The sequence below is a fragment of the Callorhinchus milii genome, unplaced genomic scaffold (assembly GCF_018977255.1).
Source record: "Callorhinchus milii isolate IMCB2004 unplaced genomic scaffold, IMCB_Cmil_1.0 Scaffold5, whole genome shotgun sequence".
Lineage (NCBI taxonomy): Eukaryota > Metazoa > Chordata > Chondrichthyes > Chimaeriformes > Callorhinchidae > Callorhinchus > Callorhinchus milii.
This window is the reverse complement of record NW_024704746.1, coordinates 6,653,581-6,669,073: the sequence shown is the minus strand read 5'-3', so window position 1 is coordinate 6,669,073 and position 15,493 is coordinate 6,653,581. Positions and strand designations below refer to the sequence as shown.

The following is a 15,493-nucleotide window of genomic DNA, read 5'->3' as shown; positions in this document are numbered from 1 at the left end:
TCTGACTCAAAGGCAAGAGTGCTACCAACTGAACCAGGTCGACAAAAACATGCATGTGAGCATTGGGTTTCAAAACTCTCAAATGGATAACGGCCATCCTGGAGGAGGCCTGTGGAGCAATACTCATGAGAAAACAAAAACAAATCAAAGGGAAGAGGTTAAAAAAACATTTTTCAACCCAATTCTCGATGCAAAGAATGACCTGGATTAAATCAAGTAGAACCAGCTCTCAAGAGTGAGAGTAAAAAAAGGTCAAACTGCAGCATTCGCAAATAGTTGTGTTGCACTTACCAGAGGCGCCATGCTTAACAAACGAATTTCCAGGAGCATAGACATTCGGAGTCCTGATGTTCCGCTGGGTATTTCTTTGATTGCCAACACCTAATCGAAGAGGGGAAACATAGATTATTTGTTTAGTGCAATATTTCAGCCTCTCAACTGAAAAAAGAAATCTGCCACATTTACCTCTAGAATATTTTCAATTATAAAAGTATTTTGAATCAAAACACAAATACTGTAAAAACTCAGAAAAGTCTGATCTGTATAAGTCGTATATTTACATCTGCCCAAGTCCGGTTCAACAGTTTACATTCTATGCAAGTTTGATATAATTCATACTTTGCATAAGTCATATTAAATATATGCTTCCAACTGATACGACTTATGTGAGGTTTACTGTATCTGCAGAGACTTCATTGAAAGCTAAAGGTACTCACTCGGAGACTTGCAGTGTTAGTTTGGCTCAGTGGTAAAACATTGTATTGGGACTTGAGCTCACATTCTACATGGGCACTCCAGTGTGCTGCAGTTTTCAATGCAATTTCAAGTCAACATCACTGTTAAACAAAGCACAGGCTGGAGATTGCTCAGACCCAATGTTGATTGGAGCAGGAATATATGATCTGTTCACCCGTCACTGTACTATACTGTAAAAGTAATTGCAGTCCAATTCCTTCTAAAGAAAATTACATCTCCAATGTTCCCACCCGGGGGATTTTGTGTCCAAGGTGCTCCTCGCCTGGTTTAGATCTATACAAGCAACAGATCGCCATGCACGATACACCAGTCACGCAACACACCACCACTTTGCAATTCCAAAACACACCACAATTATGTAGTTGCACAACATAGTCACACAATGGGTCATACGTCAAGTAAACAGTACCTGAGACCACTGAACGTTTGGATGCACTCCCTGAATATTCCGGTGCTTTTATCCCAGAATATTTCGATGGAAATGTTCCCCCAGAATATTTTGATCCTGTTATCCCAGAAAATTCTGGTGACTTTATCCTAGAATATTTCGACTCTGTTATCCCAGAATGTTTAGATCCTGTTGTCCCAGAATATTCCGATGGCTTTACCCCAGAATATTCGGACGGCTTTATCCCAGAATATTGCGATGTTTTTATCACAGAATAGTTCAATAGCGATGTTCCTCCTGAATATTCGCCTAAATCCTCCCCAGCTCTGTCCTCAGGTAGGGAGATATCTGTAAGACAGCAACCAGGACAGCCTTCAGGAACTCATGTAAAATGGCAGGAAGAAAACAGTCACACTGGTGCTGAAAGGACCTGATCTGCAGGAAGATCACGGAAACTTCAGCTCAGAATCAATAATAGATGAGGACATTTTTTTGTCTGGAAAGCAAATAATAACAAATAAGTCCACTCATGCCAGGCACAAAGCAACTATTGCTGTAAAATAGTTGGCAAAGGGAAAAGTTTGGAGCTCAGTTTTGACCAAAGGAGAAGGTCTAGGGTGATAGATGCAAAGTTATAGATCTGGAGTGAGGGTGCAGCCATATCGGCTATACTTTTCTTCAAAAAAGGGTAACCATCTTTTCTTTTCTCATCTCCTGGCTGCTTACACAATGGGACTTGGCTCTCGTCGCAATCCTTTTATGTGTAAGCCAAGACATTTTAGTTTCAACAGGCTGCTCGAGTATCGGTGCATTCACAGTTGAGCTCGATTCCACCCTCACGGACCCACTTTCAGTGAGGGATCACAATCAAGGAATGAGTGACCAATTTTATTTGGGGGATTGTTGGCCAGGAACACAGGGAGAAACTCCCTTCTCTTTTCGAATAGTGCCATGGGATTTTTAACATCCACCTGAACAGGCTTAACGTCTCATGCGAAAGTTTCAACATAAGGCACCATTTCAAATGCGCCATATTGTAAAAATAACAATTATAATAACCCTTGGATTTGAAATAGCAGCTTATGTTGAAAATGTTTCAAATCACATTCTCAGGGAGGGTTCACTCGAAAGTGATGAGGACGGGAACATTGGTAAAATATTTTCCCCCTCCTCAAGATGAGGAACACTATAATAATAATAATAATCCTTGCATTTGATATAGCGCTTTTCACGTCGGGAGGACGTCCCAAAGCGCTTCACAGAACACACTGTAAAGTGAATTGACTGTATATTTGTGGGCGAACGCGGCAGCCAATTGCGCACAGCAATGTCCCACAAACAGTCATAGATTGAAAGTGACCAATTTATTATTGTTTTGTTTTGGAGGGATTATTATTAGGCGTGTGGAGTAAGGAAACTTGCCCAAGGTTTCGCCCTGTGCCTGGAATTGAACTCAGGTCTCTCACTTGCAAAGCGAGTGCTCTAACCACTGAGCTGCAGAACTCCACAATTGTCGGACAATCAACTGCTGCTAAATTGCAACCAGTTAACCCGGGACAGTCCCAGACCGTCCCAGTCTGAACAACTCAGACTCACACTGAAGGTGCCTCTGCAAGCCTAGAAAGAGACCAACTAAGCCTATTTTGCATGTGATATGCCAGCTCTCCACTTGTGCAAACCTACTCTTCGTTTAACAATAAACAAGTGCTGGGTCATAGCTCTTAAATACAAATTATAAATTAATCTTCAAGCAAATCACAGTAACACAATGAATGAGAAGATGGCAATCGGATGAGATTAGATTCCTCAATGGACATACCTGGAGGTTCAACTTCCATATCGTGCAGACCATCGTCTTCTAAAAAAAAGACACAACAAATACTTTTGAAGCCTATCCATAACAAAACCCGGAAATTTAGACAAGGAGATCAGCTACCAGGGACTTTGGTTATGTGGAGAGTCTAGAGAAGCTGGTACTGTTCTCCTTAGAGCAGAGAAGGTTAAGGGGAGATTTAATAGAGATGTTAAAAATTATGTGGGGCTTTCATAGAGTAAATAAGGAGAAACTGTTTCCACGGTTTCCACGGGTGGATATTTGGCAGAATTTTTTTTCCCCAGGGAGTTGTTACGATCTGGAATCCACTGCCTGAAAGGGTGGTGGAAGCAGATTCAATAATAATAATGCTTGCATTTAATATAGCCCCTTATCAAGTCTTTTGAGACATCTCAAAGCACTTCACAGAATATAAAGTGTAGTGACTGTATATTTTGTGGGTGAAACACCGCAGCCAATGTGCACAGCAGTGTCCCACAGGCAGTTGTTAATTGAATGACCAATCTATTCATTTTTTATTTTTTATTTATTTATTTTTGACGGGACTATTACTCCAGGGAAGGAAAATTACTTTCAAAGGAGGATTGGATAGATGTTTGAAAATAAAAAAGTTGCAAGGTTGTGGGGAACGAGCGAGAGAGTGGACTAATTGGATAGCTCTTTCAAAGAGCCGGAACACACACAGTGGGCTGAATGGCCTCCTTCTGTGCTGTAAGGATTCTGTGATTCCTGCAATGGACGTACCTGGAGGTGCAACATCCATATTGTCCAGATCATCTTCTTCTAAAGAAAAGACACAACAAATACTTTTGAAGTCTACGCATAACAAAACCTGACAATTTAGAGACGACTGAAATCATGGAAAATCTTTTAAGAGGAATGGGTCACAATCCAGACACATGAACACTTTACCTTTATCTTCTGAATTCTTAGGAAGTGCTGGGACACCTTTGTCGGTCTTGTGATCTGTAGGAAGATCATGTGAATTTCAGGCCCAAATGAATAATAATAGGCATTCTTTGCCTTTTTGCCTGGTATGCAAATAATAATCCTTGCATTTGATACAGAGCCTTATCACGTTGAGCCATCGCAAAGCGTTTCATGGGATATACTGTAAAGTGAAGTGACTGTGTATTTTGTGGACAAAATGCAGCAGCCAATTTAAGCACAGGCAATGTCCCACAAACAGCAATGGAGTGAGTAACCAATTTTATTGGGGGGATTGTTGGCCAGGACACTGGGAGAGAAACTCCCTTCTCTTCTTGAATAGTGCCTTTTAAGTCCACCTGATCAGACAGATGGGACCTCGGCTTAACCTCTCATCCGAACATTTCATCATAAGGCACCACTTCAGATGCAAGGGTTATTATTGTTGTAAAAATAACAATGCATTTGAATTAGCGCCTTATTTTGAAACGTTTCAAAACACTTCATGGTAATTTCTATTAATTTGAAGGCAAAGAAGGCAGCCAATTTTCCACTTACACCTCACTACCAGCCAGGAGGTGAATGACCATTCTAATTGGAGGATTGTTGGCCAGGACAGTTGGGAAAAAACTCCCTTATCTTTTCAAAGAGCGTCATGGGATCTGTAACATCCACCTGAAGAATGCAGTATAATGGTTCTCAAAATTTCTGATGCTATACCTGAACCTGCAACCTTCTGACCAAGAGGTGAGCACATTAATAACTGAGCTGGACTAACACCTCATGATGCATTATGGAAACATGTTGTTCTCTCACAGGGATACAAAGATTACCTGCCCTCTTCCTAAATGAGAAAAGTGAAAATGGATATTTTCCATAAATATTTCTCTTTAAGAGAGGTGTCCAATGATCTCACTTTATATTAGGTGAATTGACACAATGCTCCTGGCCTGGCGATAGCTCCTGTGTGCATTTGGGTGGCGCTCTTCACCCACAAATATTCAGTCAATTACAATATATTCCATGAGACGTCTCGACGATATGATACCAAGTGTCTCTGGGCTGGATTCTCGCACGGCTCACATCTGAAGGTATTTTCACGCCTTTACAATCACAATAACATTAGCAAGTGATTTTTGAACGGATGTACCTTGAGAAGTGCTTTCGGAGTCAATTTCCTCTTCTCCTTCTAGAGGGAAGACAGAATAGACATGTCAAGTCTACAAGTAGAACGTGACGAATATTATCAATAAGAACTGCCTTAAGTGAAGTGACTGTGCATTGGTGCGCAAATGCAACAACCATTTTGCATACAGCAAGGCCCCTTGAACGGTCATGAAGTGAATGACCAATTTATCTGGGGAATTGTTGGCCACGACACTGGGAGAAACTCTTCCCTTTTGCAATAGTGCCATGGGATCTTTAACATCCATTTGAACAGGCAGATGGGACTTCAATTAACATCAAATCTGAACGCATCAAAATGCAAGCATTCCTAAATCTGAAGTATGGCATCTTGAGCAATGTATCACTCCCCCAGCCCTGCACTGGAGTGTCAGCCTAGACTAGGAGGTCAAGTCCCAGTTTGGGGCTTGAACGTTCAACCTTCTGACTCAGAGGCAAGAATTATACCAACTGAGCCAAGGTGATACCTGGGCACAATTAGCTGGATTTTCTTATAGGAAACTTGAACTGTAGATTACTTGAACAAAAATTGAGGAGAACTGTTAGATTCATAGATACCAGGTGTAAATTAATAGTCTGACTGATATAGGTTGTTAATCCCTGATGGACTGAACTCAACCAGATTATTAAAGTGAGACTGAGGTCGGGTGAAGGTGTTGGGAGATACATTGTAGAAGGTGTAAGTTGGATTGAGACTGATTACATTAAATAACTTGGAAGACATTCACTGTGTGGTGGTGTACCTTATTCCTTGTGGAATTGTAACAGGAAGGACTATTAGCATTCGGAAAGAGCTTACCTTTCAAAACTTTGGCTGGACTTCCATCGTCATCTGCAGAATCTGGGAGAAAAGCAAACATTATCAAGTCAATTAATTAACGGAATTTCACTTTAAGGTGTATTACGCACAATAACAGATTGTATCCCCTTCCATACATAGTCCTTATTGCTTACACACATTTATTATACACACAAACAGTTTATATTACACACACAACTCCTGTAATTCATATACAGCTGTATTAAACGCATAATCTGTAAATCACATACATACCTCTTGTATGACACAACCAGATAACCTGTTATACACACACACACACATTGTATTACACATAGATAACCTGCAATACACACACAGAAACTGTTTGTGCAGAGAAATGTAACATATAACAGGTGATTGATTCAGGGAATACAAATTATTGATCACGAGAACACAATGTGATTGATCTTACCGGGCAATCTCCTCCTCTTTATTGGAGGGCGAGTTGTTACTGCTTTAGAAAGACTGCTCCTGTTCACAGCTGAGGAACCTGTGTATAACAGCGTGACCGTCAATGCAGGTAGATTTACTGCTGACCCTGACCCGGAACACAACCAGTAAACATTCTGTCTTCTTTAGAATGAATTTCAAAGCCCTGCCTTAACTTCTAACGACTACAGCTGGCTCTCCTCACATCCAGGCTATATTTCCTTATGCACTGAAACTGGTGGTTGCATTTGGCACATATACTACATATACTGTACCTTCCCCAGTGCTTTCTTGTGGCTCATTTTCCGTTCTGGTTTCTTTTGTAGATTTGGTCTCCGATCTACAGAAATGAATCACAATCAGCCACCATCAACAACAACAACAACAAGATTTTATTTATAGAGCGCCTTTCACATCGGGAGGACGTCCCAAGGCGCTGGAGAGTTGGGTCAGGACCCGAGCAGGGGGGAAATGGTCAGGGTGAGGGGAGGGAAGGGAGGGAGCGAGGAGGGTGTAGAGAGTCGAGAGGGGAGCTGAAGGCACAGTCAAAGAGAAAGGTCGATAATGTTTGCTCTTGATAATGTTTGCTTTTCTCCCAGATTCTGCAGATGACGATGAAGGAGGAAAGGGAGGGGGCAAGGCGAAGGCACTGGGGGATGGAGTTCCAGAGCCTCGGGGCTGAGAGGCTGAAGGCCCGACCACCGATGGTAGGGCGGTTGGGGCGGGGGATGTGGAGGAGACCGGAGCCAGAGAAACAGAGGAGAACAGAGAAATCAAGGAGAGGATTTGATAATAATAATCCTAGCATTTGATATAGCACCTTATCACATCGTTGACACGTCTAAAAGCGCTTCAGAATATATTATAAACTGGATTGATTGTGATTTTACGGGCGAACACTACAGTCAATTGTGCACAGCACTGTCCCACAAGCAGTCATAGATTGAGTGACCAATTTTTTTTTGAGGCATTATTGCGCTCCTACTTACATTTAGGCAAACAGAGGCGTGTGGAGTAAGGAAACTTGCCTAAGGTTTCACCCCGCCCGGGAATTGAACCCAGGTCCTCTTGCTTGCGAGCAATGCAGTGTGAGCAAGCAAGACAGGAGGAACGAGGTGCCAAACTACATTTGTGCCTTGGTTACAAATACAAAACCTGTTTTAGTTTTTGCAAATCAGTTAATCTACACACCACACAGAGTTGCAGCCACGAAGCATTATACACTGCACGTCATGTTTACAAAACAAGGTCAATGTATACAGGATCCCAGATTTGAATGCTGCTCCCACGTCAGTGGGATAGAGAGGGGTTAATTAGACAGCGTCCCCGCTCCTGATCACTCCCCAGCAACCACTCTGGGAACGTGTGAGTTAGATGAGGTTGTGGTTGGGCTTGGCTGTGATACCCAGCACAGCGGAATAGCTTGCCATCACTGCCCACACACAGAGACTCACATACAGACACAAACACCACTCTTACCACTCACAGACACCCTCTACCTGCGGCATTGTGCGGACAGGCCCATGACAATGCCAAAGATTGAAACATGCACACTCTCTCTCCACTTCCTACCCCCTTCGCCCCCATGTCTGCTCAGCAAATGATGCACTGTAACTAGATGTTTCTGGGCTCAATACAATTTATAATCATATGGTGCCTTTCACATCAGGAGGATGTCTCAAAGTGCTTATTCATTCAAACACCCGAATTTTTACACTCCTTGACACACTCCTAGTGCCCAACACTTTGTGCCTCCCCACGGAGGCAATAATTACGAGCTTTCAAAGGCTAAACCCACTCATATCAAGCAATTCCGAGGGCGCAAGGTTCTTTACCGTCCAGTGTACCTTGCTCAACTTCTCTAGGTTTTTGATCTTCACGTAAAGATTTCTTTGATGGTGAAGCAGGATTCTGGGCTGAAAGAAGTTAAGAAACAGTCATGATATAGATGATTTCCTTCAAAGCAACTTTTTAATAATAACAATGGCTTCTTATCACTTCGCTGAGACGTCTCAAAGTACTTCACGTAATATACTATAGAGTGAGTCGGCTGTATATTTTGTGGGAGAATCGCGGCAGTCATTTCAACACAGAAGTGTCCTACAAACAGTCGTGGATTAAGTGACCAAATTATCCCCAGAAACTGATCTACCAATTGACTAACAATCATATTCCTACTTACTGCTAAGTGAACAGAGGCATGTGGAGTAAGGAAACTTCCCCAGGGTAGCGAGGACAAGTTTGCAGGGCTATGGGGAGAGAGCGGAGGAGTTGGATTGATTTGAATAGCTCTTTTCAAAGAACCAGCACAGACACAATGGGCCAAGTGGCCTCCTTCTGTGCTGTATAATTCTATGGTTCTATGGTTTCACCTCCCCTGGAATCGAACCCGAGTTATCTCTCTTGCGAGGTGAGTGCGCTAACAACAACAAGATTACATTTGTATGGCGCCTTTCACGTCGGGAGGACGTCCCAAGGCGCTGGACAGAGTACCCCTCTCCTCTGCTCCAGTGAAATAACCAAATTTAGCCAGCATTTCTTCTCGTGTATGTGTCTCGTACCCTGCACCCTCTCAATTTCAACCGCTTCCTTCAAAATGGGGAAGCAGAATAAAATTGTGTGTATGTGTGTGTACACGTGAGGGGTTGCGGGGGGAAGAAGGTACGTAACAGAGAAACAGAGTCAGACACACACACAGAAATGCAGTCTCAATTTGACGCACCCAATGCCATGCATGTGGATTGGCTCCATGTGGGTTGGCGTACGGTGATGTTCAGTTATCCCCTCCCCCCCGTTGAATAAACATTAAAAAGAGAAGTAGTGTACAGGGCGTCCACCAAGTCCTGTTATCCGCTGTTCCAAAATAGCAATAGGAGACTACAGATGAGCTGAAACAAGCTGTCAGAGTTGCAGTCCGCTTCCTCACTCCAATATGTTACAGAAGATGTCGCACCGAACATGGCGACGGATCATTATCATTAACTATGGTACTCACACACACTGATCCCCGGATGTCTAAAGACAGTTAAAAACTTGTACTGAATTCAATTAAGTGATTCTAAAAACAATTGTCATTATTCTTCCACATGTTTCAGTTATTGGTAATGCACTGCGTGAAAAAAAAACTTGGGGTAACATGACTTTGTGGACACTCTGTAATAGGGCATTTTTTAAGGAATTTTCACTGGTGGGGACTGGATTCAAAGGGGGCACTTTTATCCTACATCCAGAAACATTAAGCGAGAATAAAATTTCAAAAAAATATAAAATGGGCAGGTGTTAGTGACGGTACGTATCTTTAGCTGCCAGGTTCCATGTGTGTGACGTAACCGTAGCCAGTCTGACGAGGCCCGGCTACAGATAGGATAGCGTCACTGCCGAAACAGTGACTGCTTGGCAACTGCAGATGAAATCAAAGAATTTTACAGCACAGAAGGAGGCCATTCGGCCCATCAGGCCTGTGCCGGCTCTTTGAAAGAGCTATCCAACTTATCCCACTCCCCCCACTCTTACCCCAGAGCTCTGTTAATTTTTCCTTTTCAAATACCTATCCAATTCCTTTTTGAAAGCCTCGACCAAATCTGCTCCCACCACCCATTCAGGCGGGGGATTCCAGATCGTGACATCTCTCTGGGGCACAAAATATTTCTCCCCTACCCTCTGGTTCTCCGGGAATCGAACCCGGGTCCTCTCGCTTGCGAGGCGGGAGCCCTAACCACGACTGCCACAAGATTCCACGAGTTGCAGTTGCCCTTAAAATCAGTTCATCAAATCCCAATTAACCTTAATTGCTATGAAGATGATGGAAGGGCAATTTAGTGGGTGAGCAATTTTGAAACGACTGCTGGGGAATTCCATGGGGCTGGTGGGGAATTTCCCCAGCACTTTAATATTTTATTCCCCCCCCCAGCAAAAAAAGTGTGTGTGTGTGTGTGTATAATGTGCGGCAGGAAATTGTGTGTGAATCTCACAGAGGACAGACATTCTGGGAGCCTGACACAAACACAGACACAAACACACACACAAACACATACACACACAAACACACAGACACATACACACACAAACACACAGACACATACACACACAAACACACAGACACATACACACACAAACACACAGACACATACACACACAAACACACAGACACATACACACACAAACACAGACACATACACACACAAACACATACACACAAACACACAGACACACAAACACACAAACACACAGACACACAAACACACAGACACACAGACACACAGACACATACACACACAAACACACAGACACATACACACAGACACATACACACACAAACACACAGACACACAAACACACAAACACACAGACACACAAACACACAGACACATACACACACAAACACACAGACACATACACACACAAACACACAGACACATACACACACAAACACACAGACACATACACACAAACACACAGACACATACACACACAAACACAGACACAGACACACACAAACACACAGACACATACACACACAAACACACAGACACATACACACAAACACAGACACATACACACACAAACACACAGACACATACACACAAACACAGACACATACACACAAACACAGACACATACACACACAAACACAGACACATACACAGACACATACATACAAACACACAGACACATACACACACAAACACAGACACATACACACACAAACACAGACACATACACACACAAACACACAGACACATACACACAAACACACAGACACATACACACAAACACACAGACACATACACACACAAACACACAGACACATACACACAAACACACAGACACATACACACACAAACACAGACACAAACACACAGACACATACACACAGACACATACACACAAACACACAGACACATACACACAAACACACAGACACATACACACACAAACACACAGACACATACACACACAAACACAGACACATACACACACAAACACACAGACACATACACACACAAACACACAGACACATACACACACAAACACACAGACACATACACACACAAACACAGACACATACACACACAAACACACACACACACAAACACACAGACACACAAACACACAGACACACACACACAAACACACAGACACATACACACACAAACACATACACATACACACACAAACACACAGACACATACACACAAACACATACACACACAAACACATACACACAAACACACAAACACATACACACAAACACACACACACACAGACTGAACTCTTGTCACGTGTGTTTAGGGACCGGCCAAGTCACACTGAAGATGAACAAAGCCTCTGCTGACAGTTTAACAGCGTCATATTTGCACCAACTTCCTGGCAGTTCAAATTGTGTGTGTGTGTGGGGGGGAGAGGGAGTGAGGGGGGGGTGAGGGGGAGGAGGGGAAACGAACACATTTTCTGTGCTCACTCTCGGGCCTCAGCACTTCTCTTCTCTTCTCTTCTGGCAGCAAATCTGGGAAACGACCAATCACCGCCCCCCCCCCCCCGCCCCCCCGCCACTCCCCACACCCTAACCTGTCAGACCCCCGCCCGAGGGGGTGGTTTTCCTCCTCGATTTCCGCCCCATGATCTTCTCTCGTCCTCACTCACTCACTCACTCACTGGCGCGCGCGACGCCTCTCTGTCTGTCTGTCTATCGCGCGCCCGCGCACGCGCACGCCCGCACTCCAACCCGCGCGGCCGCTCCAAACCGACGCCTGTTTCCGCCCGGACACGACACGGCGCGAGGACTGTCTGGACTCATTTCGCGACGGACCGCTTGAGGGGCACCAGCAGCTTCCGCTTGGCCACCGGTGCGGGGCCGATCGTCACTTCCGGTGACTGCCAGCCCGTCAAAAAGAAACCCCGCCCCTCTTCGGTGACACAATGCCTTAAAGGGACCGCACACCCTCCAGTGGGAGACAGCAATGCCTACACCCCCCAACCCCCCCCACCCCCATGACAACTGTCCTTCAGATTGTTTATTGGGTTACTCAATAATAATAATCCTTGCGTTTGATTCTCACGACTTCCAGGCGTCAGCCCCCCACTAAACACAAGTCCATTCCTCTCTCCCGGACCCGTCGGTTCCTTTTCGTCGTCTGCATCAAGTTTCCAATTAAGCGTTGTTGATCCCTTTTTTTTTTGCTTCCACCAGCGAGCTTCCGCATAAAGGGATCGCTTAAATGCGACCCAACGTCCTGGCCTCAACCACTCTTCCCGGCAACTTGTTCCTCTGGTTAACGTACCATTTGCAACTCTAAACCTATGACTTCTTATTCTACTGTCTTGGTGCATCCTAAAGTTCTGATCTGGGTTTGCTTTTCCAATCCCATTTAAGATTTTGTACACCTCGATAAGGTCCCCTCTGAGACCTCTCAAGACTGAATAGCCATAGCTTGTTCGATCGTTGATCATGGCTCTTAACACTGGGGATCAGACTCATGCCTCTCCTCTGCAGTGCCTCTCTGGCCTTACGTCATGGTGACAAGATCTGCATTCAGTCCTCTAGCCGCAAACTAACCAGAGCACAAGTGTCTAAAGATACATTTGCTAAGTAATACACTTGAACGTTGTAAGTTTATTCTACAAACACTTGAAATTTTACTTTGTTTGTATTCAAAATGTCAATGTTTATAAAACAGAAATAAAAAACAATCCTTAGCCCTCGGCAAGTTGCTGTCTCAGCTCATAAACTCTCCATATTGACCAAACTAAGTGCAAACGTTTCATCTATTTTTCTTGGACCAGTTCATTCAGATTTGCAGCCACCCTCTTCGATTTCAGGTCATCAAATAAACTGTATTGTGACTTTTCCTCATCGGTTTGTACCAGTTTTATATCACGCCTGCACTGGAATTTAACCATCTGATCAGACTGTGTTGCCTTCAGCTAGAGATTTGAAGTGTTAGTATGTTATTAAGCAGTAAATAGAATCATAATAATAATCCATACAATTGATAACAACATCTATCACATTGGGAAGATGCCTCAAAGTTTCACAGTAGATACTGTAAAGTGTAGTGACTCTGCATTTGTAAGCAAATAATATATTTCCAATCAATATATATTGTGTAAAGTCTTTGAGATGTTTATTTTTCATGACAGGTGCTACATTTATATTACAATAACCTGCATTTCAGAAAAGACATGTCAGAATATAAACACTACCTCAAGATTGTCTGTTTGCAAATGAAGAAACACTGATCAGAATGGGAGCTGTTCAGGAAATGAAATGCGAGATTTTCACAGTAAATGATCACAAACGAAAAGTAAGCAATTCTGCTGGGAATCATCAGATCAGCCTCACCAAGTCTCAGTGATATGTGCAGATCTCACAATCCTACCAGACGTGTTTTCCATTTCAAAGTAAACAGCTTGTGACCCACTGCAGTTATTCAGCTTGCTCTGTGGTAGATCAAGTGCCAATGTTTGACAGATCCCATGAGCACATTAACAGATTGTGATCAGGGAAATTTGCAGCAGCCACAACCCAGTAAAAACTGGTAGAACCAGAATACAAAGACCTAAGAATCAGATAAACCATTTATTTGCTTTGCAAACTGCTTGGTCACATGCCGCTGGCCATTTTCTGATGTCAAGAACACTGTGCCAGCCCCTCCTCACTCTTTTTTATGTTTTCTTTTGACTCGTACTGCCTGATTAGTTTTCTCCCTCTTCCCCCACACCCATGTTAGCAAGTGGCATCCATGTCTGAGCAACTGTTTTCAATGATAATAAAAATTCACAGTCTGATTTACATTGAAACAGAAGCACCTGAACTCACTCCTAAAGGGGACCTTAGCTCAGGTGATCAAACCTGATATTGATTCTCTCAGTGCATCAGAGATCATGCTCTCTGGCTGTCTTAGACAGTGTGACCAAAAGGTCTTCATAGCAATATCTGATACATCAAAGAAATGATGAATTTTTTAGAGAATAGGGTAGCTGAAAAATAAGAAATAGTCATCTGGTTGATCTAGTCATGGAGAAATAGAGTAATGAACATCGCGCTGCAATAGTAGAACTGTACTTCTCAAATGGAAATTCTATCGTTGCAGCACTATGGCGTTTTTGGAAAAAATTGGGATCACATGATAGTCCACCAAAGATGTCCATATTGGGCTATATTTCTGCATTTCGTGGCACAGGAAGTGTTAAAGATGCACAAAGAAGTGGATGGCTTCGAACAGCGCGAATGGTTGGAATATGGGATCAGTCGAGAGAAGTGGTGATCAGGAGCCCCAAAAGCTCTGTGACGCTGTCTCAAGAGCTTGATCTGAAAAGAGAGTCTGCAAAAAATACTAAAACGTGATTTGAAATTATTTCCTTCCAAAATCCAAGTTACCCAACAGTTGTTGCCCCACTGACAAAGTTACAAAATCCGCCACAATCAATAATGGCGCTGAAGGACAATATCAGAGAAGCTGTGCAGTTCCTTCCAGCCGAAACACTCAGGAAAGTAATGGAAAATGTCATTATTCTTCATCGTAAGAACGGAACAGCAAACTCTGTATTTTTGTTTTTTTATGCACCGAATACTGTCTTTGAAGAAATAAAGTAATTATTATTAAAATAAATGGTATCATGACTTTTTGGTCATCCTGTGTTTACGCCCCTCAAACAAGCAGCCTGACTTTTTCCTGGTTGGAATGTAAACCACGAGCTGGGGATTTGAATGGAAAACAGTGGAGAGTCAAAAGAGACACAGGGTGAGACACAGAGACAAAGAAAAAGATATACATATACACTCAAACCATACTAACCCAACTTCAAGTATCTGGAATTCGGACTTACTCTGTGAACCAAAAATCTATACTGTGTGTAGAAATTTCACACTCTCGTAAGCCCAGCTCTCCTAGTGCACACCCACACCACACAGCCCACGTGATGCCCACAGCTTCTGAGCAGCATCCCACCTCACGATGTCTGGCTGGCCTTCACAGTTTCCCCGTCGGTACATTTTGGTCAGTGACTTTACTTTTTTGTGCTTGCGTTACCCTCTGACACTTAACGTCAGAATAATGCCTAAGCCTTTTGATGTTTTCTCTGACCGTGGCATTCCTAAAACATCTGTAACCGTGGTCACAAAGTTAGCAATTTTGAAGAAGTTAGACAATGG

The 15,493-nt window shown here is 43.2% G+C and overlaps 1 protein-coding gene across 6 annotated transcripts in view; it reads right to left on the bottom strand.

Moving 5' to 3' along the window:
• LOC103184813 (torsin-1A-interacting protein 2) overlaps positions 1-12,021 on the bottom strand; it is a 30,465-nt gene extending 18,444 nt beyond the window's left edge. For 4 of the 6 annotated variants that reach the window (XM_042335527.1, XM_042335529.1, XM_042335528.1 and 1 more), the window contains exons 1-11: positions 11,908-12,021; positions 8,187-8,255; positions 6,615-6,679; positions 6,323-6,400; positions 5,890-5,931; positions 5,056-5,094; positions 3,891-3,944; positions 3,723-3,761; positions 2,964-3,002; positions 1,166-1,492; positions 292-381 (exon numbers count right to left, since the gene is read on the bottom strand). In XM_042335527.1, the coding sequence (XP_042191461.1) occupies positions 292-381; positions 1,166-1,492; positions 2,964-3,002; positions 3,723-3,741 (475 nt within the window). In that variant the 5' untranslated portion in view covers positions 3,742-3,761; positions 3,891-3,944; positions 5,056-5,094; ... (3 more) ...; positions 8,187-8,255; positions 11,908-12,021. Of the gene's footprint in view, positions 1-291; positions 382-1,165; positions 1,493-2,963; positions 3,003-3,722; positions 3,762-3,890; positions 3,945-5,055; positions 5,095-5,889; positions 5,932-6,322; positions 6,401-6,614; positions 6,680-8,174; positions 8,256-11,907 lie in introns of all 6 variants that reach the window. The other 2 variants (XM_042335525.1, XM_042335526.1) reach the window with 2 other exon arrangements.
• Between the last annotated feature and the right edge of the window lie 3,472 nt (positions 12,022-15,493).